Here is a 27,176-nt window from a genome sequence, read left to right as displayed (position 1 = left end):
TTGTCATCTCCTTTCAGACTTCCTTCTGAGGCTTCACAGAGTCTGACTTGCGTTTATTAAAGGGATAGTGAAGAGATTTTTTTAATAAAACACTTGGTGACTCACCAGGATCACAACTTTTAAGTAATAGAGAATGTTCTGATTTAAAAGTTTTAGAGAGAAGCAGAATCAGTTTCCTTTAAAACACTAAATCGATGAACCAGAATTAACATATATACAGCAATTCACAGTGTGTATCCTTTTGTTAAACTTTAACAGAACTTTTAATTCTGGAGCACATAGACAGGCTATAGGACATGAAGATGGTTAATTTGAATAACATTTTAGGTGGATAAGTAGAAACTGCAAATTTTAAAGAAAAAAAAAACAATAGATGGGGATAGAAAGAAAGTTTGGAAACTTACAGCGGGAACGAATGTAACATTGGTTGCAATTGAGGAGCCCGTTTCTGATCCGGACGTCTGTCCCCGTGGTTGTGTCGCCTAACTGTCCTTTACATACCCCACACTAACAAAGAGACAGGCAAGGAGAAGACAGCAAATATAGTTTATTCATTTATTAATACATTAAAATAAAAAATAAAAAACTCCCTCTCAGTTCTGGAAAAATTAGACTTTTATCCATTGTAGCTCTGGCTGCATGTCCAAGCACCTTGATCTGCTGGAAGGTGAAACTCCATCCCAGTTTCAAGCCTTTTCCAGCTTCTTATAGGTTTTCCTAAAACAATTCTTTACACTTCAACCCAGATATTTACATTTTTTCACAAAACGGTTGCATTTATACTGATATTCAAATTAAATCTGTTAACTATGTAATTGACTCAAGTTCATTGACTACAAAAGCTCGCCATACTATTAGGAAGGTATTGGCTTGTATCATAAACCCTCAACAAAAATACACTGTTTGAAGTAGAAATGTGACAAAATGGGAAAAAGTTCATGTATATGAATAATTTTGTAAGGCACTGTGCAGAAACTGTATTTAAATCATCTTCTTTAACTCTCCTCATTTGATATTCAAGCTTTTGCTTGTACAAAACAGAGAGGTCTGAATCTGTTACAGTGAATAAACCTTGTAGTGATAAAGTGCAGCTTGTGGGCCAACCAACCTTAAAGCAGTGGATGTGGAAGTAGAGACTGAGAGTCTCTATGATCATGGCTGCTCCCTTCCCCAGAGGCTGACTACAGCTGGAGCACAGCTTCTTCCCACTGACAGACCTACAAAAGGGAGAAAAGACCTGGTTAAGGTTTTCTTCAAACCAACATTCAGAAACAGAGTCTGTTTCTTCTATGCACAGCCTAAATATTTTACCTGTGATTAAATTACCACCATTGTCCTTTCTTTTCCTAAACTGTTTTTTCTTTTTTTTTATTTTTATTTTTTATTTGAAACCTCATCAAAGCCTAGAAATTCAAATAGATTTGAAAACTTGAATTTCTCCTGCAAGGTTTAAGAATCTCCTTAAAATGAACAAAATATAATACAATACTTTTCTTGACATTATTGTTTCAAATGGGAAAAAAAAACAACAAAAAAAACAACTGTTCACTCTATTTAAAATTCAAGGCAGACTGCAAGTTTGCTGTTGCAGTGCTACATGGCATGAGATGAGTGGAGGAAAATAAAGGTGGGGTTGGGGAGTAAAGCAGAAAATGACAATGCAGAAACGAGCAGCGCCCATCCTCCTGGTCTTGGTGGGCTTTCTATGCTGCAGTACCTGTTGGGCGGTGGGGGAAATGTGTCTGGTGCTGATGGACATGCTGCGAGGGACTTTGATGAGCTTCTTACATTATTATCAGTGGGGCCGCACCTGGAAATGGACAGCAACATGCAACATGAAGATGGCTCCTAGAAACAGCAACATGATTGGACAACACAGACGGACCACGATCAATCAAAACCACAAACGCAAGAAACCGTTTTGGAAGATTCGACAGCACATTTCCATTTAAGTACAACATTTTTTATGTTTTTATAAATCTTGACTTGTCTAAAAATATTTTCTAAACACTTTCATGAAATGCAATGGGTTATTTGTGTGAAGGAAATTCATGGAGGGAAATACAGGCAGCAGATGCCACCTGCTGGACGTTTTTGGATGCAACAGTGGCTCCTTTAAATCAAAAAGGAGGCAATTTCTTAAAACGGAAACAATGTTTATGAAAAATTGAAATAAATGATTAATAAAATTGAATGAATCTCTTTATTTCTTCTGTCTCTCAAACATATACACACCTTCGTTCTCCAGCAGGCCGGCTGGTTCTGGTGCCTTCAGGCCCTGATTGCTTCTTGGGTGGAGTTGAACATTTGGGGGATGGAGGAGGAAGCTTTTGGCCATTGTGAACACTGTGACCAAGTCTCTCTGCCTCACTGCTGTTCTGGCTCACCAAGCTGATAAAGGAAGAAAGAAAAACACAGAAACTTTGATCAAGAGCCTCATCTCTATTTATGTTCAAAGCCTCGTCCAAAATAATGTTAAAATCTGGACTTTATGACACAGAAAGAATGAATTGGCTCCTAATATTTAGGAACAAATCTTGAATGTTTTGACTTAAATATGTTTTGAATAAAAATAAAATTCAGATTAAAACACATGAATCTTCTTACTAATAAAAATAAAAAGCCGTTTGACATAAATAAATTCATGGAAAATGTTTTAAGACTTAGGAATGCATGAGTGAAGTAAATAACGAAAAATTAACATCAAAAGTCAATTGGAGCAACTCACTGAGCAAAATCATCAGACAGCCATCTGAGCCACACTGTTAGCTACTTAAGGTCTCGGTTCACTAACCTTCTGCCCGTCTTCATGCTGTCGTCAGCAGTGCTGATGTCACTGGTTCTGTCATTTTCCTTCCTTTTCCATTCTGCACTCTCTGTACTTCCTCTCTGAATCATAAAACAGCAGATATTTCATTAGCTAACATAACTACTGAGAGTTTGTCTATACATTTCAATCACTAAACTAGAATAGGGTTAGGGTTAGTTTAATAGTTAATAGTTTAATAGTTTTTAGCTCTAGCGCTACAAGTGTCATATTAACTATCTGCAACAGAATCTTGGATTCTTTATCACAAACTAAGACAAAGTAATACATAATTATAAAATAAAAGGAAAATGATACATGGTTCTCAAATCTCAAAAGTGTGGCATGCATTTTTATTCAGAGCCTTTGAGTCAATCTGTTGTAGAACCACTTTGTTCTACAATCATATCTGCAAGTCGATTGAGGTAAATCACCTCTTCCTTTTATTTTAGTCATGTGCTACTTTGTGTTAGTCAAATTCATAATACATTAAGGTTTATAATTTTAACAGAAAAAAATAAAAAGTATTTGTACAGGGAAATGGGACAAACAAGATAATTCATAAAACATAATGAATAAGTCCCTCACAGACTGTCTCTCCAGTAGCTCCTGTTTTCGTTCCCAATCTGCCAGCGAACGCACGATCGTATCCTGTGGCTCGGAGGTGGAGGAGAGCCCCCCTCGGCTGGGGGAGGGCAGGGCTGAGGAGCGGGGCGTCAGAGGCATCACCGTCTCCTCCAGTATCCGACGCTCCTGTTTGGAAGGAGAAAATCCCAAACCAAACACTGACATAAACACAGTAGGTTGGTTTATAGATCTAAAATGGCCACAGAAACATACAGTTAGTATGTTGTAACAATTCAGCTAATGCATGTGTAAACACAAACACACACACACACATGCACACACCTCCTCATGATACTTCCTCTCCTCCTCTGCCACCTCCCTCTGTGCTTTTTCCCACTCCTCCTTCAGTTTCTCCTGCTCACGCTGGTATTTCTCCTGTCACCATGGCAACAGACACATGACATACAGCAGAGAGCCAAGGTATAGTGAAAAACTGAACTTTGTGCAGGTGGATGTTTGGGCCAAAAAACAGAAAAGATGCGCACAGCTAGCTGGCACAGCCTTCACTTTGAAAAACTTTTCATTTTTAGTTTTCTAAAACTACTGATTTTCTAACCTTAAAATAATACGACAAAAAAACCCCAAAACAACTTAAGCCTGCATTTTTATTTTCTTTACTTAGATATGTGCCTGTTAAGGATCAAACGAAAGATCAGCAGAAAACAGACAATACCAAAGCATGCAGAAGCTGATAAGCACAGAGTTCCTTCACAATCATCTTTTGAAAATTTGCTTTACAGTTTTCATCATTTTCGGCAAAATTGCCAGAAAAGACAAATCATCGCTCTGTTATGCAAATGTGTGGAGGAACCCCAGAGAGTTAGAGGAATTATCAACATTTATAATGGAGTTAGACTGGAGCACAAAGACGAAAAACAGCGAGGAGGTGGAGAGCACACTGATGTGTCAGGCATTCGTCCGTTTGAGCAGATATCCTCACAAACAACCAGAAAGGAGTGTAATCTGTTTTCAGGTCGCAAATGAACGCTGTCAGTAACAGACCTCACTCCTTTAAACGTCTAAACATGTGCAGACTACAGATGCTCAGTGGCTGAGGAGGGAGAGAGGGACTGGGGCAGCAACAACAGCAACAACACCCCGCCTTTGTGTTTGCATGAGATGGAGACGGTGATGGAAGACGACCAAAGCAGGGCTTCTTCCACTGTGCAAGTTCGCCATCTAGTGGTTCAAGTGAGCATAGGGCAGTTGAGATTTGCTTAATATTAACAAAAATATGTCAGGGAGGAAAAAGCAATGAGGTGCAGTTAGTCCTTCTGTGACTGTGCACTAGATGAGTACTGTGATAAACAAACCATCCCAGACAAAAAGATGCTCTAAACAACTGGCTAAATAACTTCTGAGTGGATTCTGCGGGTTTGTCCAAACAAGATGAAGCAAGTCTGATGAAACTAAACTCACTCTGTTGGTCTGATTCCAATTATCTACATTTTATAACTGGCAGAGTTAGATGTAACATTCTCTCATTTACTTTGTATTTGCTTATTTTTTTGCTTTTCTTTCTCAAACCTGTAAGGTACTGAAGTCAAACTCTACACATTTCCAGACTGGACAGAAAACCAGACTCACTGTTAGTGTTGTGCTCTGTCTACCAAGCTACATGACAAACTAAATCTGGTCTTGCACACTCATGCGCCATGCTTTTCCCTGCGTGGTTACCATGTACCTGCAGCATGCGCTCCTGCTCTTGCTGCCACCTCTCCTGACGCTTTCGCTCCTCATCCGGGTCCCAAGACCAGCGGTCTCCCCGCCTGGCCTTGGCCAACACCGGGACTGACACCTGATAGGCCCACGCACGTATACACACAGGTCAACATGCACAAACACACGACAGATACATGCACACATCGATGTCCACACATAACCCATTCACATAGACCCCGATGTACACACACATCCACCACAGAAAAAAAGAAAGGAGAAGGGAGGAGACAGAAATATTTGGTCTACCACAACAGCACTACTCCATTGCTAGCCAAAGGACGCCTACTAAGGAGAGAGAAGACAGAGAAAAAGAGCTGGAGGTGAATAAAAAGGAAAAAGCAGTCTCAGCCATCAACTGCAGCATCCTCATATGGCATGCTACATCAACAGCTCCGAGTGACCTTCAGTAATTAGCTCAGTACCATCCAATGCGACAACAACCAAAGGCTAAGCTAAAAATGAGCTAAAGAAAAACAAAACAAAACAAAACAAAAAAAAAAAAAAAGAAAGAAAAAAATGTTGCCATTTGCATCACTACATAGTATGATGGAGCTTTGTTTATGGAAAATTAAATAAAAGTTGTACGTAGGTTTAGATTTTTGGAGAAGGTTTATCATCTGCTTGACTGTTTATAACTGTTTGTAGTTTGAATTAAAGGTAAAATGTTTGGTGAATCCACACAAGTTCAACACAGAGGCTGCAGAAACCAACAGCACAAACATTAGAATAAAATTAAATAGCTGATGACATTATGCATTCACTTCATATACACATGAAGCAACTTCATTACCAAAAAATGTGACACAGCCAATTTCAAATGTTAAACATGTTATTTTCTCCATAAAGGAGCCGAATCAAAAGACATCTTCCAAATATCGGTGCTAGTGTAGCTGCTTTAGGAAGTTGAGCCAAATCACAGTTTCTACTAAAACTGCATCATTCAGATTTCTCTAGCACAAAGTATCAGGCCTGAAGAGAAGCAACATAAAGCTCAGCAAACCAGTTACTCACATTTCCATCTCGATCTTTCTCTGCAGCTTCTGTAAATAAAAAAGGAACAGATAAATAAATGTCAAGTAATATTCTGAATACAAAGTGATGGGACAGATGTTTACAAAATATCAAATTGGAATGAAAACAAAAAGAAGATATATTATGAAAGCGATACATAATTTTTATAAGACTATAAATTATGTAATATTGATTAGGTTCTGCTTGTTGGTAACACCAATATATTTGGATCAGAGCCTAAAAATCAATTAATTTTTAAACCAGAGAAAAAATATAGTACACAAAATATAATTAATTGTATTATTATTATTATTTTACAAAACATCAGATGCCACCCAGGGATTGTATGGGACATGGGTATGGAAAGCAAGAGGGTCATGGAAAATGGCAGATATTTTTGTCTGGAGGATCGTTCTTGCTGAAGGACCCAGTAATTACCTGATTTTCTCATTATTCTAGGGTTCCAGGTGTCTTTGACAAAGAAATAGACCCGTATCATCAATAACCCTCCAACATACTTAATACTGATTACAGAAATGGACAATAGATCACAAAAGCATAAAAAAATAATAATAAAGAAATGCTTTAGTTACACTTATTTTGTGGAAACCATTAGAGATGCTAAACAATTTAGGCATCTCTAAAATGGATTGTGGCACCAGTGATGAAAGTTAAACCAAACAAATAAATAAATGTTCCTCACTAAAGAAAAAAAATACTCAAATGAAAGACTTTTCTAAATTTTGCAGTTTAAGAATATTTTTCTACAATTAAAAATGTAATTAATTCAATGTTTTCTTGTCAGGATGAGGTTTGCACGAATTTCATACACAGTTATGAGTATAAAATTCTCATTGAATCCTACATTGAACCTCGTACATAGTTCAATGTAGGTGTGATCATACTGTTAAAGCTTGTTTAATATAAGTCAGATGCTGCTGGTTTTAGTGGAGAAATCAGTCATGAACACTCAAAAGAAAACTGTCAAAAGTTGGTTATCAGCTGATCAGTCTGATCAACTCAAAGCACTCTCAGCAATATACAAAAGCAGTTCAAACAGAAAGCTTCAAAGATACCTCAGAAAGTAAAAGGACGAGGGAAAAATGTACATCAGCATGTTAGCGCGGTAAGAAGACCTCCACCAACAAAGAGGTTTACCTGGCGGAGCGAAGAACTCCCAGCGTGACTTAGGGTTACTGGAGGACTGCGGGGACCTGACACTGATTTCAAACTCTACAGCAAAATGATAAAAATACGTGGATGGAAGAAAAACAGGGAATGTGGGAGAGAAGGAAAACAGGGAAGGAAATAATGAGGGATAGATGTGAAAATCAGGAGCTGAAGCAGAGACTTTAAGTCAAACCAGGGAAAAGTTCTGTATTTTTACCAATGTGGTAGGTTTAATAGAATTTTAGTTAGTAATAAGTAGACTCTTGGTTTTAGGATATGTGCTTTATTTTTTCAATATATTTCCGTTGGTCCAAAACTGTTATCTGAACGTTTTGCTTTTAAAATGCTTCAAAGTGTCTTATTGACATGGATAAAAATCTGTACACAACTAAGAAGTGACTACAATAGGTTGTGATCAATCATTTCATCTTATGTCAGAAGAAAGTGCTAAAAAGCTAAAAGAAAAAACAGCGAACAAAACTGACATGATAATCAAACTTAGAATACAGGGAGGGATGGAAAAGAAGCTGCTGACTATGTGTGGACTTCAGGACATGAATTCACCTGATGACGTTTCCCTCAGGGGGTTATGTCCGAGCGATACGGGTGCAGCTGAATTCATTTCCGTCTCCTCTCCCTGAAAAGAGGAAACTCTTACCTACAAGCTGGTTTACAATGATTGGATGACTTCTGGTATAATGGCCACTAAATTTCTCTTACTGTTGATGTTACGGCCGGGTCGTTTGGTGTGTTTATCTCAGTTGGAAGAATCTTCTCCGATTTAGATTCTGGAGGACAATACAAACTAAATTCTAGAAATTATAGCTTTACACACAAATAAAAATAGCCTATAAACAGAAAGCATGCTAATGAGCATTTTAGTGTGTTGCTAAGACCTGTAGATGGCGCTTTCTGAGCTGCAGTAGTTGACTTTTCTTCCTGTTGAACAGCTTCTTTCTGGCCTCCTGTCTCCACAAAGCTGTCCTCTGGCTGCTTCAGCTCCTGTAATGGTCACAGATGGTTTGGATGGAAGACTGAGTCAGCAGTGAAGGAGGAAATTGTTGCTTTCTAGAGTTCCAACCAAAACAGTCAGATGTCAAGAATTATTGGGCAAAGATCCAGAGAAAGAACAAGAAAACTAAATAAATGTAATAGTTGTAATAATAACCTAAGGTCTCAAATAAAAGGCATGTCTTTGCAGGAATATTGTGAGATTTTATGTGTTTTGTACCAACAGAGCCCGTTTCCACAGAAACTGAACTGATGCAGCACGTTTGAGCTTACAAAGGCTCACTGGATCCAACAAATCATTCTTTCCACCACAGCAAGCTGTTTGGCATAACTCAGATGCCTGCTAATGCTTTCAAAGTAACCTTATTAGATGGTGTATGAATGTAAGTCATAAACATCCTGAATCTGACCTCGGGAAGAGAAGTGGGCCGAGTAGGAGTGGGCGAACCCTCAGTGACTGAAGTTGCCTCCATGTTGCTCTGTCTGCTGCTGGTTTTTGTTAACACTGGACTTCCTCTTTCGGGGGAGGCGGGCGGATCGCGAGTGGGTGAGGCGTCTGATGGGGGGGCATCTGGAGATGCCTGGAACAGGGGAGGGGAGTCCCTTTCTTTGCTCTCCGACTTCATAGAACTGGCATCATTTCTGATGTCGCCGTTTACTCGTAGCAATCCGTCCGCCTGCAGAGCAACAGCACAGAGTTAACAATTATTTCTACTTATTATGACCATAAAACTATATTGGCTGTGAGGCATCAGATTTAATTTCACTTACTATGTAGTACTTAGCAAACATTTTCCTTCTCCTTGGTTTTTGTTAGATTTTGTCACATTGCTACCACAAACAACCATATATTTTATTGGGATTTTATACACTAGATAAATACAAAGTACAGGAAAATTAAGTGGAAGAAAAATCATCCATTGTTTTAGAAACTGTTTACAAATAAAATCTGAAAAGTGAGATGCATTTTTATTTCAGTCACTACTTCACACAGACACCCTTTGCAGCATGAAGACATGAAAAAACTTTGATCTCAACTTTTTTTACAGCTGTAAATGTTTTACTTCCATGATTGGCCTTTATTTAACTCCACCAGAGTTACCATGTGACTCTTGACTGCTTCTCAGGTAGAGAACCATGACTGAGGAATTCATAGAATGCATCTACTAAGATTAAATCACACACAGGTGGAATCCATTTACAAATTAGCTGTCTTTTCATCTTAGTTGGTCAAACTGGATTTGAATCGACAGAGTAAAGTGGGTTTTACTCACTTTTAAGGTTATTACTTGTGAAGTTTTTACAGCTTTCCTTTTATTTCACATTTAACAGCCACACAATGATTTTAAGTTACACAAAATCCCAATTAAATAGGTTTAATTTTGAGATAAAAAAAGGTAGACTCTGAAAAAGTTAAATTACTTTTTAGCACAGTGTATTTTTCTGGTGGCTTTTCGCAGCTAAAAAAATTATCAATTTATGACAAATAAAAACTTTAAATAATTAAAGTATAAAATCCCTCATTCCTTCTCATTATGAACTTTGCTTCTGTTAGTTATTATCTGTTCATCTGCTGAAAACACCCTGCTGGCCTCTGCCACAAAGAAGCACTAATATATGTGTGAGGAGCTCCCAGTGAGCGGTAACTTAAGACACGGTGCCGGAGTCGGCTGAATGCAGTCTCTCAGTCGGCCCCCTCTTCCTCCACCTCCTCATCCCTGTCCTTGCAGCCTGTGTGGACACTCATTGTCCGCTGGGAGCCCACTTCACATTGAGAGGGGTCCTACTTGTCAACTTCTTAAGTCAATAGCGAACAGAGGGCTCCATTCAAGATGGGACTCCTGGCAAGAAATTCCAGAAAAAGTGCTCTGCTGCATTTGGATCTGGTAATGCCTTACATCTCCCTTTAAACCACTCCGCAATGCAAGAGCTCATTTTAAATATTCCCTTTTGCTCATTTTTTGCCAGAAGAAAGGGGAATGGATCCTTTGAGGGTGAAATTGGAACATTACACACTTCTAAAGGGAGGGGAGGTTTTCGGTTTTCATACACACCAGTCAGTCATCACAATGGTTGTTCTGTGACATTGTAATGTAAATGTTAAAAGATCTCAGAAGGGAAGAATACAGTGGCTCATCTATAGGTTACCTTCTAATGTGAAAATGCCGGATTTCTTTTATGATGCAAAATATTAGTGATCATTAACTAATATAGCAGTTGATTAATCATTAAGAAAAAGGCCATTCACTTAAGCAACAACACACTCGAGAAGTAATTTAGCCAAGACTTTACAAAAAAATTAACAAATTTTGCATTTAAGATAACAACAAAATCCTTTGTCTGTAAATATTTTCTACCCAGAACATTTTAATATTTACATTTTATCAGAGCTTTAACGTAATTTTGAAAATAATTTAGAGTCTAAATTTTAGACAGTTTAAGAGAGGTCAAGATGAATAGTTTGAAAGCAGTAGTTAACATTTTTTTAAGGTTCTTTTAAATGTAATGTTAACCCTCTCCAGGCAGATGTTGCAGATTTGCAACAGCTAAATGCTACTTAGCTAATCTTTGCAAGTAATTCTCACCTTGCCATTCCAATTTTCATTAGATGACAGTTGGGGCTGAAAGTAAGGCTTTGGTGTCAGCAAAGGCACCGGTTTGGGTGACAGGGCCCGGGTGGACGGTGGTTCAGAAGAGCGAGAGCGGATCTGAGGCCGCTGGTGTGAGCTTGAGTCTTTGGGAAACTCTTCAATCTGCGCCTCCAGTGTGGATGTAAACCGTGGCGCCGGCGCAGATTGCTGCCGCAGGTACCTAAGAGGCCCTTCGGGCGCCTCGTCGAAAGGGTCCGGAGTTGTGGGGGAGGAGGAGAGCGAGAGGGAGAAGGGCGAGGTGGAAAAGGAAGGGTCGGCCGACAAGCTGCGGTCCAGAAGCTTGGGCAGCTGAAGGCGCTCCAAGACGGCCTCGCTGATGGAGAAACGCTGGGCGTAGCGCTGGAGGATGGCCGACGCCTCCTCTGGAGTTCTTGCTTTCCGGTACGCATCCCGCAGCTCCTCCTCACGCCGCTCCCTGACAAAAGGCAGACATTGTCAGGCTGACTAAAATAAATTTGTCATTCAGAGGCAAAACAAACATCTTTCATCTTATTGTCATTATTTTCTTTACTTGTTATGGAAAGCATTAAAGCTACAGTATGTAACTTTTCTAAAAAATATATATTTTTTTACATATTTATTAAAACTGTCATTATGTTGTGACAGTGTGGTATGTAACAGATGAGCAATGTAAAACAAAAAAGTTAATCTCCCTTCTCCCAGTGCCAACTAAAAAGAACCAGGAGTATAGTCATAGTGCTGCCAATCACCCTCCGTGTAGCAGAGGCTGCAGTTTCTTCCTGATAGCAGAACCTGACAGGAATGCTAAGGGAAGTCAGCATGGTCACTGATGATGGCGGTTTTGCTGTAAAGGTAGGCTGTTTCTCAGCCGTTAGCACATTGAGCAACGAGTACATGGGAATGATTGACACCACTAAGAACCTCCTCTTGGCTCTGACTGATTGTTTGGTTCGGGAGCAGTGCATTTCTTTAGACAGCAATTCAGGAGGAGTGGAAGTGATAGATTTTTTTTCACAGATTACTTGTCACTACATTGTGACGGTTTTAACAAATATGTGACTTTTCTTTAAGGAAAGTTATAAACTGCAGCTTTCTTTATGTTGATTTTTAAGTGATGACCTTAAGTCAAATTCACCTGAATGTGTGAAGCTCATATTACAGCAAATGAAAGGTTTTTCACATGTGGGTGTGTTTATCACTTTGGATTTTGTTCAGATACCAAAGTGTTCAATGTGTTGTGGACATCACCTACTTGTCCTCCACAATTTCTCTGTAGGTTTTGATGCTTTTTCTTCTTTGAGAGATGCAGCGGTCTCCTGACATCAGTTGCTCCATCATTTTCCTCTCCTCCTCTTTTTTTATCAGATCCTGAGAGACACTCCTCCTCCTACTTTTCCAACGAGCCAGGTCCTGACAGGTGCAAAAAAATAAATAAGTAAAGGAAATAGAGATCAGATAAAACATGCCCAGCAGCTTGAAGGAACAAATATTTCTGCAAACTTGCAGACAAAATAGTGAAAAGAGAGGAAACTAATGCATTTACTTCCTGCCAGTGATTCTCATCTTCTTTTATTCTGTTGTACTGGTTGTGCATCAGCTCATGTCGAATGTGACTGTGCGGCTGCAGGATGGCCTCGTTTTCACCACGCATGTCGATCATACTCAAACTCCTAAAGGTGCATAATGGAGAAACATGGCTTCAGTATTATGAAATGATATTGTTTTATTCAGAAACCACTCAACAGTTGCAGAATTCAGTTTTTTTTAGCTTCATCTGAAAAGTTTGAAGAGTTTTTTTTTCACATCATTTTCTGTTCAAATCTACAATGTTACCTGGTATTTGCCTTTGAGACCCCCAAAACAGGAGCAGCCAGCGTAAAGGAAAGCCAGCCTTCTTTTATGAACCAAACATTTGTGCTGATTCTTTAACTCACAGCAAAAAGATTTTGTTTTATAAGCTTTCATCTGAAAATAAATTCTCTGAATCCAGCAGCAGAAGGCAAGACATGCAACTGGCTGAAGCGCGAGGGATGAGCCAAGTCCGTTCCACAGCAAAACATGAATCACAGGCCACAAGAGAATGCATATGGTCATCATTTTTTATCACAGCAAAGCAGTTTTACTGTCCAGACTGATTTAGTCCAAACAGTAAACTTACAGTTTGAAGTTACGATTTGTGATTGAAGTGAAACAATCTGAAGTTGCCTATTGGCTCCACCAGTTTAGTTCTACCTCATTCAAATAAGCTAAATTATTGTCACCATAATGGTAAATGTTTGTGACTCAGTTTTTAAGCAGTAAAACTCTGTTTAACAGTAACTCTATATTCTGACACAATGTTGCATTTTAGCTAATTTATTGAACCCCTTAACCCTCATCTCTGGAAAATGCAAAGGAAAAACAGCACACAGGTATTCTGCTGTTGATTATAGAAAAACAATTTTTGTATTGCTGCATCCAAATTTTGCTTGATATAGCTCTAAATATTGTGATTTTTTTTCAATCCAGCTAAGGGTACAAATGTTTGCACAGTCTATTAATCTAATAGACGGACAAAAGGGAAAAAATGTTATTACAATGAATAAATATGTACAAAAATATCCTAACCTGAACCCTTTATCTGTGTCCAGATGTTATTTTTACAATAACATCTGGAAGAATGTGTGGAAAGAGTTAAAGTGAAATCAGTAAGACTCAAAATGCTTGAAGAAAAGGAAGAAAAAAAAAAAACTCCAGCCCATTCACAATAAAAAATCAGTTCTGGCAATAAATAAGAAATGGAAAGAGTCACAAACTGGAAGCATTCAACTGTTGAAAGTGCAACTTACTGTGGCTCATCTGAAAAATTATCACAGCGGCTGAAAACATAGTGAGCATGAAAAGACAACAATGACCAATGAACACAACACTGAAGAAAGAAATATTTTCTCACGCAAATATACAAAAAATTAAATGTCTGAGTGTTAAATGACAGGTAACAGATGATAATATTCCAATTTAGAAAAAGGAGGATTACGTAATGGTTTGTTTAGTAAATTATCTTATATTAAAAATATAAACCAAACACAAGAGGGCAGTGTTATCAAACATACAAATAGAATTGCAGCACTGCAAAGCAAAACAAAACAAAGAGCAAAAAGAAAAGATGCATTTCGCAAAGAGAAGCTAATGAAAGAAAACTAATGCATCTTTAATCAGCACGAGCAGCTTAAAAGTTCCTCTCAGTGACCACTTATGAACTCGACTATAACCATAACGTTTCTCTCTTCTCTTTTTTAAAATGCAGCTGCAGCTGTTATGTTGAAGTGGTGTGAAAGAAAGTGTGGCTTGTGGTCAGGGGAAACTAAATTTAGAGAGTAATCTCAAAACCAAACCCAGATTGTTTTCTGCAGCATCTGTTTACCACATGGTATTCTCCAGAAAAACATCAATCTACCAAAAGATTTTGGTAGGACATCTACCTGGAATACGTCTCAAAATAGTTCCATGTGTATCAATGTACAATAAATTAATCAATTATTTCCCCAATTGGATGACCTCAAAAAACAACAAAAAAAGCAGCATCCTTGTCTGCTTCTTTAAGCAAAAAAGCAAGAAAATTTGAAATTATTTTCACATTTTCATGCATTGTATGAATGTTTAATCATTTAGAACAGCGTTTTTAATCTCAGTTTATGCAGATAATATCATGCACTATTTAGATCATCATCCCTTCAAAGCAGTGCACACTAAGGTCAACATCATGCTGATAGAGAGTGCACTCCAGGATCATCGGACTGACAGATCCTTCAAGTAATAGGCAAATCAAGGAGTTGGAGCCCAAAGCATCAGAGTTTGATAAAATGACTCGGCTCACGTTGCTGGAAGACAACGACCCAAACAAGATTTCTCTTCCTTTGCTTCTTCTCCGTCACTCCTTCCCTTCAATCCGCCTGCATCGGTTGCTCCTGCAGCTGCTAAAGTGGTTGCCATGACAGTGGGCACAGGAAGGAACTCAGAGGAAGCATATTTGGGTGAGGTCAGCATTCGACAGGCCCGTTTATCATCTTCATCTGCACCTGCACATCCCGCATCCTCCTGGTCCGTCGCGGTCGGACGTTTCCCAGTACGGCTGGTAGCGCTGGGTGACACAGCTGCCAAGTACTGGAAGAGTTCCTCTGAGCACGAGCGAGCTGGAATACTGCAGAAAGCAAAGCAAACTGAAGCACTTGGCTCCCTCGTATCTCCCTATATAATCAGACAACATTCCTCTGGAGCAGCCTGAATGTGGAACGGTTGTGAGGTCATAAATCAGAGGAGACACAGCATGCTAACAGATCTGTTTAGAGCAGCTGGGGGCAAAAACAGCCAAACCCAAAAACGCTTCAAGTCTTTTTATTGTTTTGTCACCGCTTTGTGATCAGCTGCTTTGTTGGTAGTTTTTACTGGCCTGAATAAACTACAGCATGCAGAGAGAAAATGGCCAGCTGCTGGCAGGGAGAAGAACGGCATTCAGTCCCAATCTGCTCGGGGTCAGGGACGGAAGAAGACTTCATTTCCTCACATCCTGAGGGCAGGTCACATGTGCAGGCTGGTTTTGAGTATGTTTTGATACATGTACACATGTGGGACAGTTTTGTGTGTATGGCCCGTTGTTTAAATGTGCACACATGTTTCTTTGATGGTTGTTTTTAATGAAAAGATTAAAACTAATCTACTGGAATGTACAGGGGAAATATTTTCTTTTGATTCTTGAAAATGTTATTACCAACACATGCCCTGAAAACACATTTATATCCACTCCAAACCTTTTCACGCTTTGCAGCCCCTTGTGAGCCAATACATTGAGAACACCTTTAGCTACTGTTGCATATATTTTGGGATTTGTCTCTACCACCTTATCTACAACCTGAAATTTCACCTCAGTCTTCCTCTTAAAATAACTTAAGCACCATATGATTGGATGGAGAACATCCATAAACTTCAATTTTCAAGTCTTGCCACTCATTCTGAACTAGATAAAGATTTGGACTTTGACTAGACCATTTCATTATAGATCTGGCTATATGTTTTAAGTGGAAGGAAAACCTGTGCCTTGATTGTCCTGTGTTTAACTCCATTTGTCTAATAAAAATTTCTTACAGAATGATGCTGACACCACCATGTGCATTTATACTGAAATTAAATTACAATTCCTAAAGCAATCTTTGTTACTATGGATATTTCTGGATGTCAGAGTCATATGAATAGCTCACTTTTCTGATTTGTATTTTTCAAAAGAAAAAAATTAAAATTCTGCAAAATTATTCTTACATTTGACAATTATGTACTACTTTGTGTTGGCCATATATGTAAAATACCAAAAATATTCTGTTAATGATTGTAAAAAGGCTAAGTGTGAAAAAGTTTAAGTAATATGAAACCATTTTCAATTCATCTACTTTTGGTAAAACCATGAGTGACAAGAAAAGAAAGCAGCAACAACAACGAAAAAAAAAAAGACTTTAAATCTGCTGTGAAACTAAACGTGTTCAAATGTAAATATCTATGCCAAGAGCTTCATGTAGGAGCTTTGCATAAAATCCTTGAATCCTGCAGGACCTTTGAAAAACACACATTCTTAAAATGTTGAGAATCAATCAAAGCTATAACAACTGCGCCAAATTGAAGAAAACAAAAGGGAAAATGGGAGATGTGACTCACAATAACAAACCAACAGGACTGAATGAAATGTTGAACTTTCTAGAAAAAAAAAACTACAAAAACACAGGATAAGGCTGGATTATGATATAACCTAAGGCTTAAAATTAAATTCTCAAGTAATAAATACTGCCAATTCTAGAACAAGCAAGAAATGATGAGAACTGAAATATAAAAATCGGCGTTGAGCCTTGACAACTGACAAAGATCCCCTTACTTAAAACTTGGGTGGCCAGCTGGGTGCACACTTAATCTGGTTCAATAAAGGAAAGGCAGTTCAGGACAGTGTGTCCTAACCAGCTTTGAATTGGCACAAGCCTTGTTAGCTTACAGTTAAGCTGTTGAAAAGGAGCGATGGTGTAAAATCTCATCTGATAATTACAGTGCCAAAGTGTAAAAGGGTCAGATTAAAGCACCAGCTGTAACATTGGAACTGTTTTCTAAGGATGAGAACCATTCATCGTTATGTTTATGAATAACCTTGAGCATCATTTCAGAAAATGTGGCATCTATTGACAATTAAAATGAATGGAGGAGAGATATTCCGATGGAAAGAAACTGACACTATTAAGATAATACTCAGTTGAAATAACCAAAATCTTTCACATGATGGAACGATATCAGTTCCATCAGGTTTCCTAATCTTTCCTCTCATAGAAAGTAGTTGGTAGTAAGAAGGTTTCAGAAAATAATATGCAATCAAATGAACTTGTATGCAATTTGAGCACTTATTATTCCTGAATTTACAAACTCACTTACAGTTGTATGCTTCTTTAATCTGGAACAAACGTCCAGAAAACTGTAGAACTGCTAAAACACAGAGTTCCTTCATATTAAGGCAAAAACTTCATTTGCTTAGAGGTATCTTTGATCAATAACAACTGGAACATTCATTAATTCTCGTCTGGATTAAACATTTCATAACTTCTGTTTATTATGTCACTGTAATGTAATGTTTCTCTTTTTCTTTCTTAGTTATGTCTTATTATATAAAGCACTCCAGGTGCATTGTTGCTGAAATGTACAGCAGCAATGCTGTACATGACTTGTTAGGAAAGTAAGTCATATTGGAAAGAGTTGACCCAGACTGCCTCCATAAATATGTGATTCCAATAAAGACAGTAAATTCTGCTGAAGGTGGTTCTGAAAACTGCTGAATGAATGAATGCAAATTCAAACACAAGGAAAACTCTTGTGATTACTTTTAAATAGTTTTAGAAATGTTGAGAATAAATAACAATTCTGTTTTCCTCCATCTCATTTAGCTATTTGTATGCTCATATACACATCCATGCATTCACATAGGTCACATGTGTGCAAAGCTAAAACTAAAAGAAATGACACATTAGACTAGAGAATGCTATCTATAGGGCATAGTTTAGATAGAGGCTAACAAAGAATAGCATAAACAACTGGACCAGCTGTATTTTAGTATTAATAAATGGATTTCATGAATTCAACTCACTGACTCTTCTTCAACCTCATGCATCAAGAACCTAGCTAGAGAAAGGATATTTCTCCGAACAGAACCAAATTTTCTGAGAGAACTGAGATACTATGTAAGACAGTGGTTCCCAAAGTTGGTCCTCAAGGGTCAGCATCCTGCATGTTTTAGTTCTCTCCCTGGTTTAACGCACCTGGATCCAATGATGGCTTATTAGAAGGTCTAAGAAGGAGACTGACATGCTGAAAAGATTGTTACTTCCCCCAGGGAGAGAACTAAAACATGGAGAATGCCGGCCCTCGAGGATCGACTTGGGCATCCCAGATGTAAGACTATTTCTTTCTCAGAAGATACAAGAAACAACAACTCTTTAAGAGATTTATGGGAAACACTTCTTTGAATCCTGTCTAGGAAAGAGAAGTTGGACATGGAATTTGACCTTTGCTCAGAGTTGACCTTCAGCTGAGTTATGGTGTCTCTGGGAGGCTCGCTGCTCCTCCGTATTCCCACTGCATGGATATTAATGCAAGGTGAGAAGACCTTCAGCTTTTCCTCCTTCTCCTTCTCCTCTTCATCTTTACTCTTGCTCTCCTGAATCTGTGACTCGATGGTTGGGGAGGGAGAAGGGCTGAGGGACTCTCCGAGTGGGAGTACTAAAACAGGGATTCCATTTGTACTATTATATCATTTACCCCACACAGAGGAAAAATCAGGAGCACATAATCAGGTTGGAGGAAAATTGGTGACATGAAGAGGATTATGGTGTGATGATCACAAGACGTGAAACGTGAACAATTAAAGGCAGGAAAAGACAAGAGGTAAAACATGAAAGGAAAACATATTTAATGCACAGTTGTGAGACCACATAAGTTGATTAAAAAAAAACAAAAAAACATTTTAGCAGCAAACAATGAGTGATGATGGAAACCAGAACAATGTATAAGACTAATTGTCAAACAAAGTGGCTTTGAGTTAATTATCTGCAATTTATCTCTTAATAAAACTAAAGTGACTGATGCAAGTTCAGTCAACCTCTGAAGCGATGACACATACAGACCCAATAGTTAGTGAAGAGAAAAATGTGAAAGAATTTACTGAGCAAGCAGAAACGTAAAACTTGCGATGAAAAGTCTGAACATTGCTCTCCCTAACATTAACATGCCATACCAATATATACCCAATAAGCCCTTCAGAACTGAGCAGCATGGTTCAATGAGGGCCAACGAAAACACACATCTGGCCTCGATCAGGCACTCCCATCAGAACAATATGAGATGGAGAAAAATAATCAGTGGCTAAAAGGTTTCATATCAGAAATATGTACATTGGCACATGGTGTCTGATCCAAATAAAAAAAATAAAAAAAACTTTTTATTTTAGCTCCATCTACTCTAACTCATATTTTGATGATTTATATTTATAACCTCATTAAATTAAAACAATGAAACTAAACAAACAAGAGTATCAGTGAAGGTGTTATTTTTCATCGGTTTATTTTAACCTTTTCTTTTCATCGTTTCGTGACTCACCTACAGGGTCTGCCTCCCCCTACAGGTGATGTAGCGGTACTCCAGCTCTTGTGGCCTCCCTCCTCCTTTTCGTTCTTCTTCTTGCGAAGCGGAGCTGGCACGTATCCACTCTGGTTGCTCCTGTTGGGGAGGTACTGGTTGAAAGGCATGGCGGTGCGCAGCTCAGTGACTGATGTCCGGCGCGCCAACATGTCGTCCTTGTGGAGGTCCGGCATCTTCCTGTTAGGGGTGCCGTCGGACTCTGAGTCACTGCCGCGGCCTAACGTGAGCCATAGAGGTACAAAAAAAGATCTTTATTAGTGTTGTATAATGATAATCTCTCTCATTGTGGAAAATACTGGCCATTCTACTTCATTTATTTTCACACAGAAAGTAGTTGTTCACTGCTGAATAAGGATTTAATCTAATTTCCGGAGACTAGCAAATTAAAAGATTTTTATTTTCATGTAAAGGTGAGGGACATATTTGTTCTAGTTTTTTCCCAGGCCTCAGCAGACATCAGACTGAAAGGCTAGAGAAAAAAATAAAAAAATAAAAAACTGGATGATTCAGCAGAGTTACAAAATGCTTGAAGGCTGATTCCCATTATTCTTATGCAATGAAGAGCTGCAAACTATAATTACAAGTAAATTATTGGAAAACATGCATTATTGAATCAGATATTTAAATTCATAACAGATTGTCCTCATTATCAGTGTTATTTTGGAGTATAATCTTAACTGTTAATCTGTTTTAAGCACCTCGTAAAAGGCTTCATATCCTAAGAACTTGTTCACATTTTGTTGTATTACATTAAAAAATGTATTTGTCAGCTTGTCAGAACTAATAAAAAAACTTAATAAAAACCTTTGAAAGGTAGAAGGTCACCTCCCAGCAGACCAAACTTTACAGCCAGAGCTGACATATGAACGGTTCAGATTAAATAATATGAACGTGTTAGAATGGACCAGTTCCAGTCCAGACCCGAATTCAGATGAGAATCTAAAGCAAGACTTTTCTAACCAAATCTTGTTCGACTGGAATGAAGGCAAATATTTCCAACCGTTTCTATTCTCTACATACGAGTAGATACTACACGCTGTAGATTTTTAATCACTTCAACTCAATTACAAAAAAGATACAATCATTTCAGATTTTTTTTTTTTACAAAACCAAACAAACAAACAAAAAAATACAAAAAAAAAAAAAAAAAACAAGAAAACCAACCAATGCTACTTTGTGTTAGCCTATCACGGAAAATAGACAAAATGAAATATGATTAAAACAGTATGCAATATTTTTACCAGTATAATTTAAATCAGATACAGTAACACATTTCTAGGTCTTGTTTAATTTGGGTATCTTGTAAACAGTAGAAAACAGCTAGCTCAGCCACTGACAAGGAAAACTGTGAACAGACCAAAGGGGGGAAAACAAAGGTGTAAAATTATTTTAAGAAGAGACTTGCAATTGTGGCAGATGTCTGAAAAACCATTTCTTTAAATCTACAGTTTATAGTCTTCAGTTCGTAAACGTTATGAGCCTTACAGCAATCGTACAGTGTAATAAAATACAATGCATTCCATCGACTGAGCATCAGCCAAGCCCATACAGGCTGATAGGCTGTGTTTATGAAACAAAGACAGTAACATAAATCATTACTAAATTAACATTGAACAGTTTACGACATTTTAGCATTTCACTCTGGATACCAATTTGTCTCCCTTTCACAGTTTAAACCCACGTCAGGGTCTTTAATGTTCTCAACACCTGGCTTTGCAGACGTGCACTGCTCATGGACTTTCCCTAATGCGTGGGGTAAATTCCTCCACAATATGTCCTAATTCAATCCTTGAATAATACGCAGAGGAGAGGAATGAAAATCAGGTTCTTAGAAATAGTCACATGTGTAATTTCTGTAATTTACTCCTGGCATACCAGTAGGTTCCTTGTTCATTTATTTTAAAACCTCTCCAATAAATCAGTAGTGTAAAATAGATACCTGTGGTAGCTTAGACAAACTTGTGCCACTGACTCTTCATTTCGAGTGCTGTTGTGTTCAGACTGTGAGCTACGACTCAGTGTAAACATTTCCTAACTATAAACACAAAACTTTCACCAGATTTGATCCATAAAATAGTTCTTTATTTCTGATCAGAAACATATGGAAGCAGCCGTGTCTGTTAGTGGAAATAAATGTCACATTACAGTTGTGAAAAGTTCTGGTCTGAAACAGATGAAGCTCCAAACAAAAAGGCCTGGAGATATCCATACTTCCAACTGTAAATGATTTGGTTATGACTCCTAACCCATCAATAGGAAACATGAGTGTCCCTTTCATCTATGTAAATCCATCTTTAAGGAGTAACATATGTTTTTATGTGATGATGTGCTCTGTAGATATGGTAACACTGAGGCTTGAGGGAAAATGTTTCATGCGTCAGTGCTACGATGTACCAGATTACAAACATCAGTGTCTGAAATGCAGCAACTGAAATGATGGAAAGTCCACAAATAAAGAGTGATTGAACTTTTCACAACTAAGGCCGATGATGTGGAATTAAATGATTCCAGATATTAATTTTGTCTGCAGGATGAGTATTTATAGCAGCCAAAAATTGGGTATTAACATCAATTTCCATTATGTAACACTTAACAAATTGAACAATTCAGCAAGAGTGAAAAACTGATTTCAGAAATGTGCACAAATATTAAATATAATGAAACCAGGGATCAAATCTCTTCTGAAATGCTGTTTTTCAGATTTCAAATATTTGTTCAGAGCATAAGGTTTAATTGCTTAACTGAATAGATTTCCTATAATCTACATGAGGGAATTAGATAAAATTGTATTATGCAAGCTACCCAAAAACAATCTCATGTATCAGAGCTGAATCAAAGTTGGCAGAGACAAAACCATGTTGCCAATATTGAATTTCATTCAAAGAATGAATTAAACTCTTCCATCTGTCCCCTAATTACTCAGGCTGAAGTCAATTTTCATTGATGAATAAACCAAGGGCTTTGTCTGAAGGTCATGGTAGGAAATCCTGGCACGTTTGTATGAATGTTGGTAAATGGATGCATTTGTTCACAGTGAGCCAAGGTTTCATGCAACTGGGTGATCACAGATATACGCTTCTCTTCTTCTAGTCACTTAATTTTTTCATTCAATTACATCTACATTTTTGAAGATTTGTGTGTTAAGGAACATGTACATTTTTTGATAAAATACCCCGAGCATTGAAATACCTGTTACACAGCTGCAATTAGGTAAAGTAATTTTATGTAGTTTCTCAGGAACAAATTCTGCTTCCTTGTACTTCATCAGCTATCACAAAAATTTGAAACTCTGGTGTTGGGGAATATGCTTGACAGAATAAAATATCATCTTGAGCTTCATGCTCAGAAAAATTGATTAGAAGAAACTTGTGCAGTAAAATCCTTGAGATGATTCTTCAGGGCAGTCTAGCAATGAGATTTACTGCAGCAGCCTAACAGGATAAAAACATCATCTCTCATATTGATCAAGGATTTCTGTGTGTCATTTTTTGCCTTTAAATTTGTAAGATTACAAACCTCCTATTCTGTCTTTTTACTTGATGGAGACAGTGTGTATTTTTATTTTTTTTAGTTAAACTTATCAAGAAGTATGGCACATTTAGAGAACTCGAGTCTGATGGGAGCAATTTATCTTTGTTCTTCCTAGAAGGAGAAACAAACAGGAAGCTACGTGTTGTTCTGAATTGTCGCTCATGCAGTTTGGCAACAGAAATAACATCATGACGACTACTACAGGCTTTTATAAGCTGCTGTTAACTTTAAAAGGCACTAATTAGCAAACAGTGTAGCAGTGAACAGCTGTTAGCTACAGCAGATGGTTTAGTTTGGCATCATAAAAAAACTTTAACACATTTTGCAATTTCAGCAAAAACAATAAAAGCTGCTTTGATGCAAAGGTTACTATGTGTATTTGCCCCCTTATATAGTTTTGCTTTTGGCCCCAGAAGAGGAGAGAAGGGAGACTCAGCTTCTGCGGTAGTGCCAAGACAGATTCCACTATGAATATTAAAACATATTTTGAGTTTAATATAGAAAGTTCTAAGCATTTTTAGACAGGATCTGAAGTCTTGACATATTTTGGCTTTTCATTACAATAGTTAGTAGCTAGCGGGAACTCTAGCCCGCCAGAGCACCAGTGGTTCATTGTATGCAAAAATTCTAAATAAAGAGAGATGAATGATATCCTACCATCACTGCTGCCGCGTGGGACCAGGACATCCGGCGACGGAGTCTGTTGCGAGCGCGAGCCGAAGGAGTCCAGACTGTCGAATGAATCTTCGCGTCCGTGGCGTGGCGGGGAGAGCGAGTCACTGCGTTCGGAGTCCCAGCAGTCGATGTAGCCGCTGTCCCGAATGCTGCGTTGAGGACTTTCTGCCACCTCTGCCTCCTACGTTTGAGGAAATCGGAAAAACACAATCAGGTTTTTTGTTTTCTAAAATGTGAACTACAAAAATGGGTGAAACAAATATAATTTAATCCAATTTATTGAAATAAATCCAACATCTAAATTTTGTTCTTTAGATTTTGAAACCTCTCAAATAACTCCACAGTCCTCCCACATTTGTTTAGTCAACAACCTTTTCAAAATATCCTCATTATCTTCTGCCTACATCCTTTCTCATTACTCTCTCTTCACCTTAGTGACCTTCTCCTTTTTCTGCCGACAGCTGAATAGTGTCTTTGGTACTAATGGAAGGTGGAGAAAGACCTTTCCTGTCAACCAAATGGCTTCCTTTTTCTGACCCCATAACGCGTTGCTATAGCTTCTCCAGCCTTGCATAAATCTCTGTATTCTTGAATGTTCTACAGCGGGTGGGAATTGTGTTTGACAGTGACATATTCTTTATTTGTTTTGGCCAAATAAGAATGACCAGGGCTTCTTTCCTTCTGGTGCAGTCAGATTCACCTGCTTGAGGCTTTTCACTCAGCTTTAATAAATAATGGAAACACTGAGTATATATAATGTGCTGCCAATCAGAAATGAATTGATTTTGCAGTTTTATTGTGCTCCCCTGTTATTCCAGTATTTTATTTATTGGAAAAAAAGGTTTTGTTTTGTCCATATGCAACATATGAACATCTGGAAAGCTAATTCTTCTGACTTGGCAGTAATTCATCTGTTTAATAGATAGTGAAATGATGTGACAATGTGGAAGAAATGTTGTGCAGGGTGACATCATGGCTATGAATGATTGTCACAGAAAAATTTGTAAAACCAGGTCCAACAATACTCCGTCCTTCTGGACAGCAACAGCAGGATTTCCATGGAAATCAAGTTTATGAAGGTCATGACTGGACCTCAGGTTGATGATGCTATCATCTCTCTGAGATCATTTCTCAAATATTTCCTGACATCAAGACATCCAAAAACATTACTGATTCCTGAATCAAGTGACAAAGCAGAGACTGCTGTTTCTCATTTATGGCCGTACTGGTTAGACGCAAAATTTCTCATACTGAGATAAACAATACATCAATGTAATAAAAAACTGAAAAACATAATTTCTCATTAAAATGACTTTAAAGACCTTTCGCATTTGTGACAGCAATCCCTCAAACTCTTTTAGGTCCAGCGTGGGCCCGTTGTAGGAGGTGCAGCTGTTGGCAGCACGACCGAGCCAGTAGATGGTGATTAAAACCTGCAGGGCAGAAATGGATAAAATTATCACAATACTCAAGTGACATTTGGTTTGTTGGGTTGATGTAAACATGGAACACACATACAATACAGCAGATTGATATGCCTGATCAAACCAACAGAGCTTTCAATACTCTCCTCTTGGCAGATATCAAATGAGTCAAATATACAGTATTTACTCCCAGTATACTGTAAATAATAAAAAAATGTCCACTGCAGATTTGTTAAAATGATCAAAAATCGCACTGTTTCAGCAGTTCAGGTAAGTCACACTCAGGTCTCTGACTCATATACTGACCTTTGACTTGGCCACTGTGATTTACTGAATAAATTATTGGGTCAGTTTTGCCTCCCTTAGACTACAGAAATATTACAGAACAAGCAGCTGGATTACTCTGCTATTTAGTTGGACCATTTGCAACCCAATGATCCAAGGTTCCACTGAGCGTGAAAGAGGAAACAAAGCTTACGGCACTCATTGGAAGTTTCTTTGCATTCAGCTTAATGTGTAAAATGCAGAATGTACAGACTGAGGCTGACATCACACAGGGCTGCACCTTTAGCACTGTTGGCGGGGTGATTCCAGCTATATTTACAGTGTCCATGTCAACCTGCACTCCACAGGGACAGCTTTGATAAGAAGGCTCAGCCAGGCTTACTGTGGTAATTGCAGTTGCACTGTCAGTGTAAACAGCTTCTCCCATTCAAATACACAGAGAGGACAAGCAAAGGGTTGGGCCTGCTGAACGGATGGAAGCATGACGCCAAACGAGTCGCTTGCTGTGATCCTGAGTGAACTTTAAATGCAACAACTTCTTTATTTTGAGTAACAGGACAAAAGTACTTAGTGGCACTCATGGAAAACATAATATTTGTAAAAGAACTAATTAAAAGCTTAAGAAGTGATATTTTTTTAAATCTTGTTTTTGGTGATCAGATCCATAAAATTGCACAATACTTTTTAAAAAAATTTTTCTGGCCCTGCTAAGAAAAATAAACAAGCAAAATAAGCAGTGCTACTCAGAAATTGCTGTCTTTAGCAGGTAAGTATCAAATTTTAGAGTCATAAAACACACACATATTGAAAGATAAATAAACCATTTTTTAAGCAAATAAAAAGCAGCATTGAAAATAAAACAAACAGGAAAAAACAGGAGGTGAGTACCATATGTGGAGAATGGCATCTCATCTAGAGGAGCTACTGCTACATTGGACATGAACAGTGATTTTTATAAAAAAACATTTTATTTTACAAATTAGGTTGAATTTATGTGTGGCTTCTTATTAGCAAGACAGACAATGAGTATGACACCTATCCCAATGAAGTTTCTTTAGGCTAATGCCAGAACTTTAAAATCTCTCCACAGGATGCCAGTCTGAAAGGTCTCAAATCTTCTGATTTAAGAACTCAAATTGGGGTAGAAGTCAATAATACCACTGATTTCTACCTTGGATGTGTTTTGCACCAGTTCAGCAGGTTAGTTCCCCAACAAGTCTTTGATGACTTTTGGCTGCATTATTGGCTGCTGTTCTGATTTATTTTCATACACCTCATACATTTCTCAGTTTTGGTAATAAATTGTATTATCTACCCAACTATCATAAGCTAAAAGCCTAAACGCAACAGAAAAGGAAAACTTGTGAAAAACGATGACCTTTAAACCTCATCACAAGTATCGTGTCGCTGTCTTAGCAGCAAAGTGCAGCACTCCAGTGTCACCAGCATAATGGGCACATCGCCAATGAATGTAGGTCGCCACCAAATGTGTTCCACATGCTCACTATTGAGCTCTAAATAGATCCACATTGATCCCAAATACAAAACCATAGTAGAAAGCATCATATGTCATTTCCAGCATTATGTACACAAGAAACACCAAACCAA

General features: G+C 38.1%; 1 protein-coding gene across 12 annotated transcripts in view; it reads right to left on the bottom strand.

The window, feature by feature from the left end:
• LOC129360398 (LIM and calponin homology domains-containing protein 1-like) overlaps positions 1–27,176 on the bottom strand; it is a 67,575-nt gene that overhangs the window by 1,909 nt on the left and 38,490 nt on the right. For 2 of the 12 annotated variants that reach the window (XM_055030586.1, XM_055030598.1), the window contains 23 exons: positions 25,182–25,292; positions 23,842–24,040; positions 19,612–19,870; positions 15,018–15,139; positions 14,816–14,915; positions 13,788–13,817; positions 12,503–12,629; positions 12,212–12,369; positions 10,933–11,413; positions 8,758–9,024; positions 8,233–8,338; positions 8,057–8,124; positions 7,901–7,973; positions 7,325–7,399; positions 6,167–6,195; positions 5,118–5,231; positions 3,716–3,808; positions 3,395–3,559; positions 2,795–2,889; positions 2,236–2,391; positions 1,718–1,810; positions 1,109–1,217; positions 405–507 (listed from right to left, as the gene is read on the bottom strand). In XM_055030586.1, the coding sequence (XP_054886561.1) occupies positions 405–507; positions 1,109–1,217; positions 1,718–1,810; positions 2,236–2,391; positions 2,795–2,889; positions 3,395–3,559; positions 3,716–3,808; positions 5,118–5,231; positions 6,167–6,195; positions 7,325–7,399; positions 7,901–7,973; positions 8,057–8,124; positions 8,233–8,338; positions 8,758–9,024; positions 10,933–11,413; positions 12,212–12,369; positions 12,503–12,629; positions 13,788–13,817; positions 14,816–14,915; positions 15,018–15,139; positions 19,612–19,870; positions 23,842–24,040; positions 25,182–25,292 (3,133 nt within the window). Of the gene's footprint in view, positions 1–404; positions 508–1,108; positions 1,218–1,717; positions 1,811–2,235; positions 2,392–2,794; positions 2,890–3,394; positions 3,560–3,715; positions 3,809–5,117; positions 5,232–6,166; positions 6,196–7,324; positions 7,400–7,900; positions 7,974–8,056; positions 8,125–8,232; positions 8,339–8,757; positions 9,025–10,932; positions 11,414–12,211; positions 12,370–12,502; positions 12,630–13,787; positions 13,818–14,815; positions 14,916–15,017; positions 15,140–18,521; positions 18,759–19,611; positions 19,871–23,841; positions 24,041–25,181; positions 25,293–27,176 lie in introns of all 12 variants that reach the window. The other 10 variants (XM_055030590.1, XM_055030591.1, XM_055030592.1 and 7 more) reach the window with 10 other exon arrangements.

The sequence above is a fragment of the Poeciliopsis prolifica genome, unplaced genomic scaffold (assembly GCF_027474105.1).
Source record: "Poeciliopsis prolifica strain line A6 unplaced genomic scaffold, Auburn_PproV2 SCAFFOLD006, whole genome shotgun sequence".
NCBI classification, from domain to species: Eukaryota; Metazoa; Chordata; class Actinopteri; order Cyprinodontiformes; family Poeciliidae; genus Poeciliopsis; species Poeciliopsis prolifica.
Note: the sequence above shows the minus strand (reverse complement) of the source record. Positions and strands in the feature narration are given on the sequence as shown.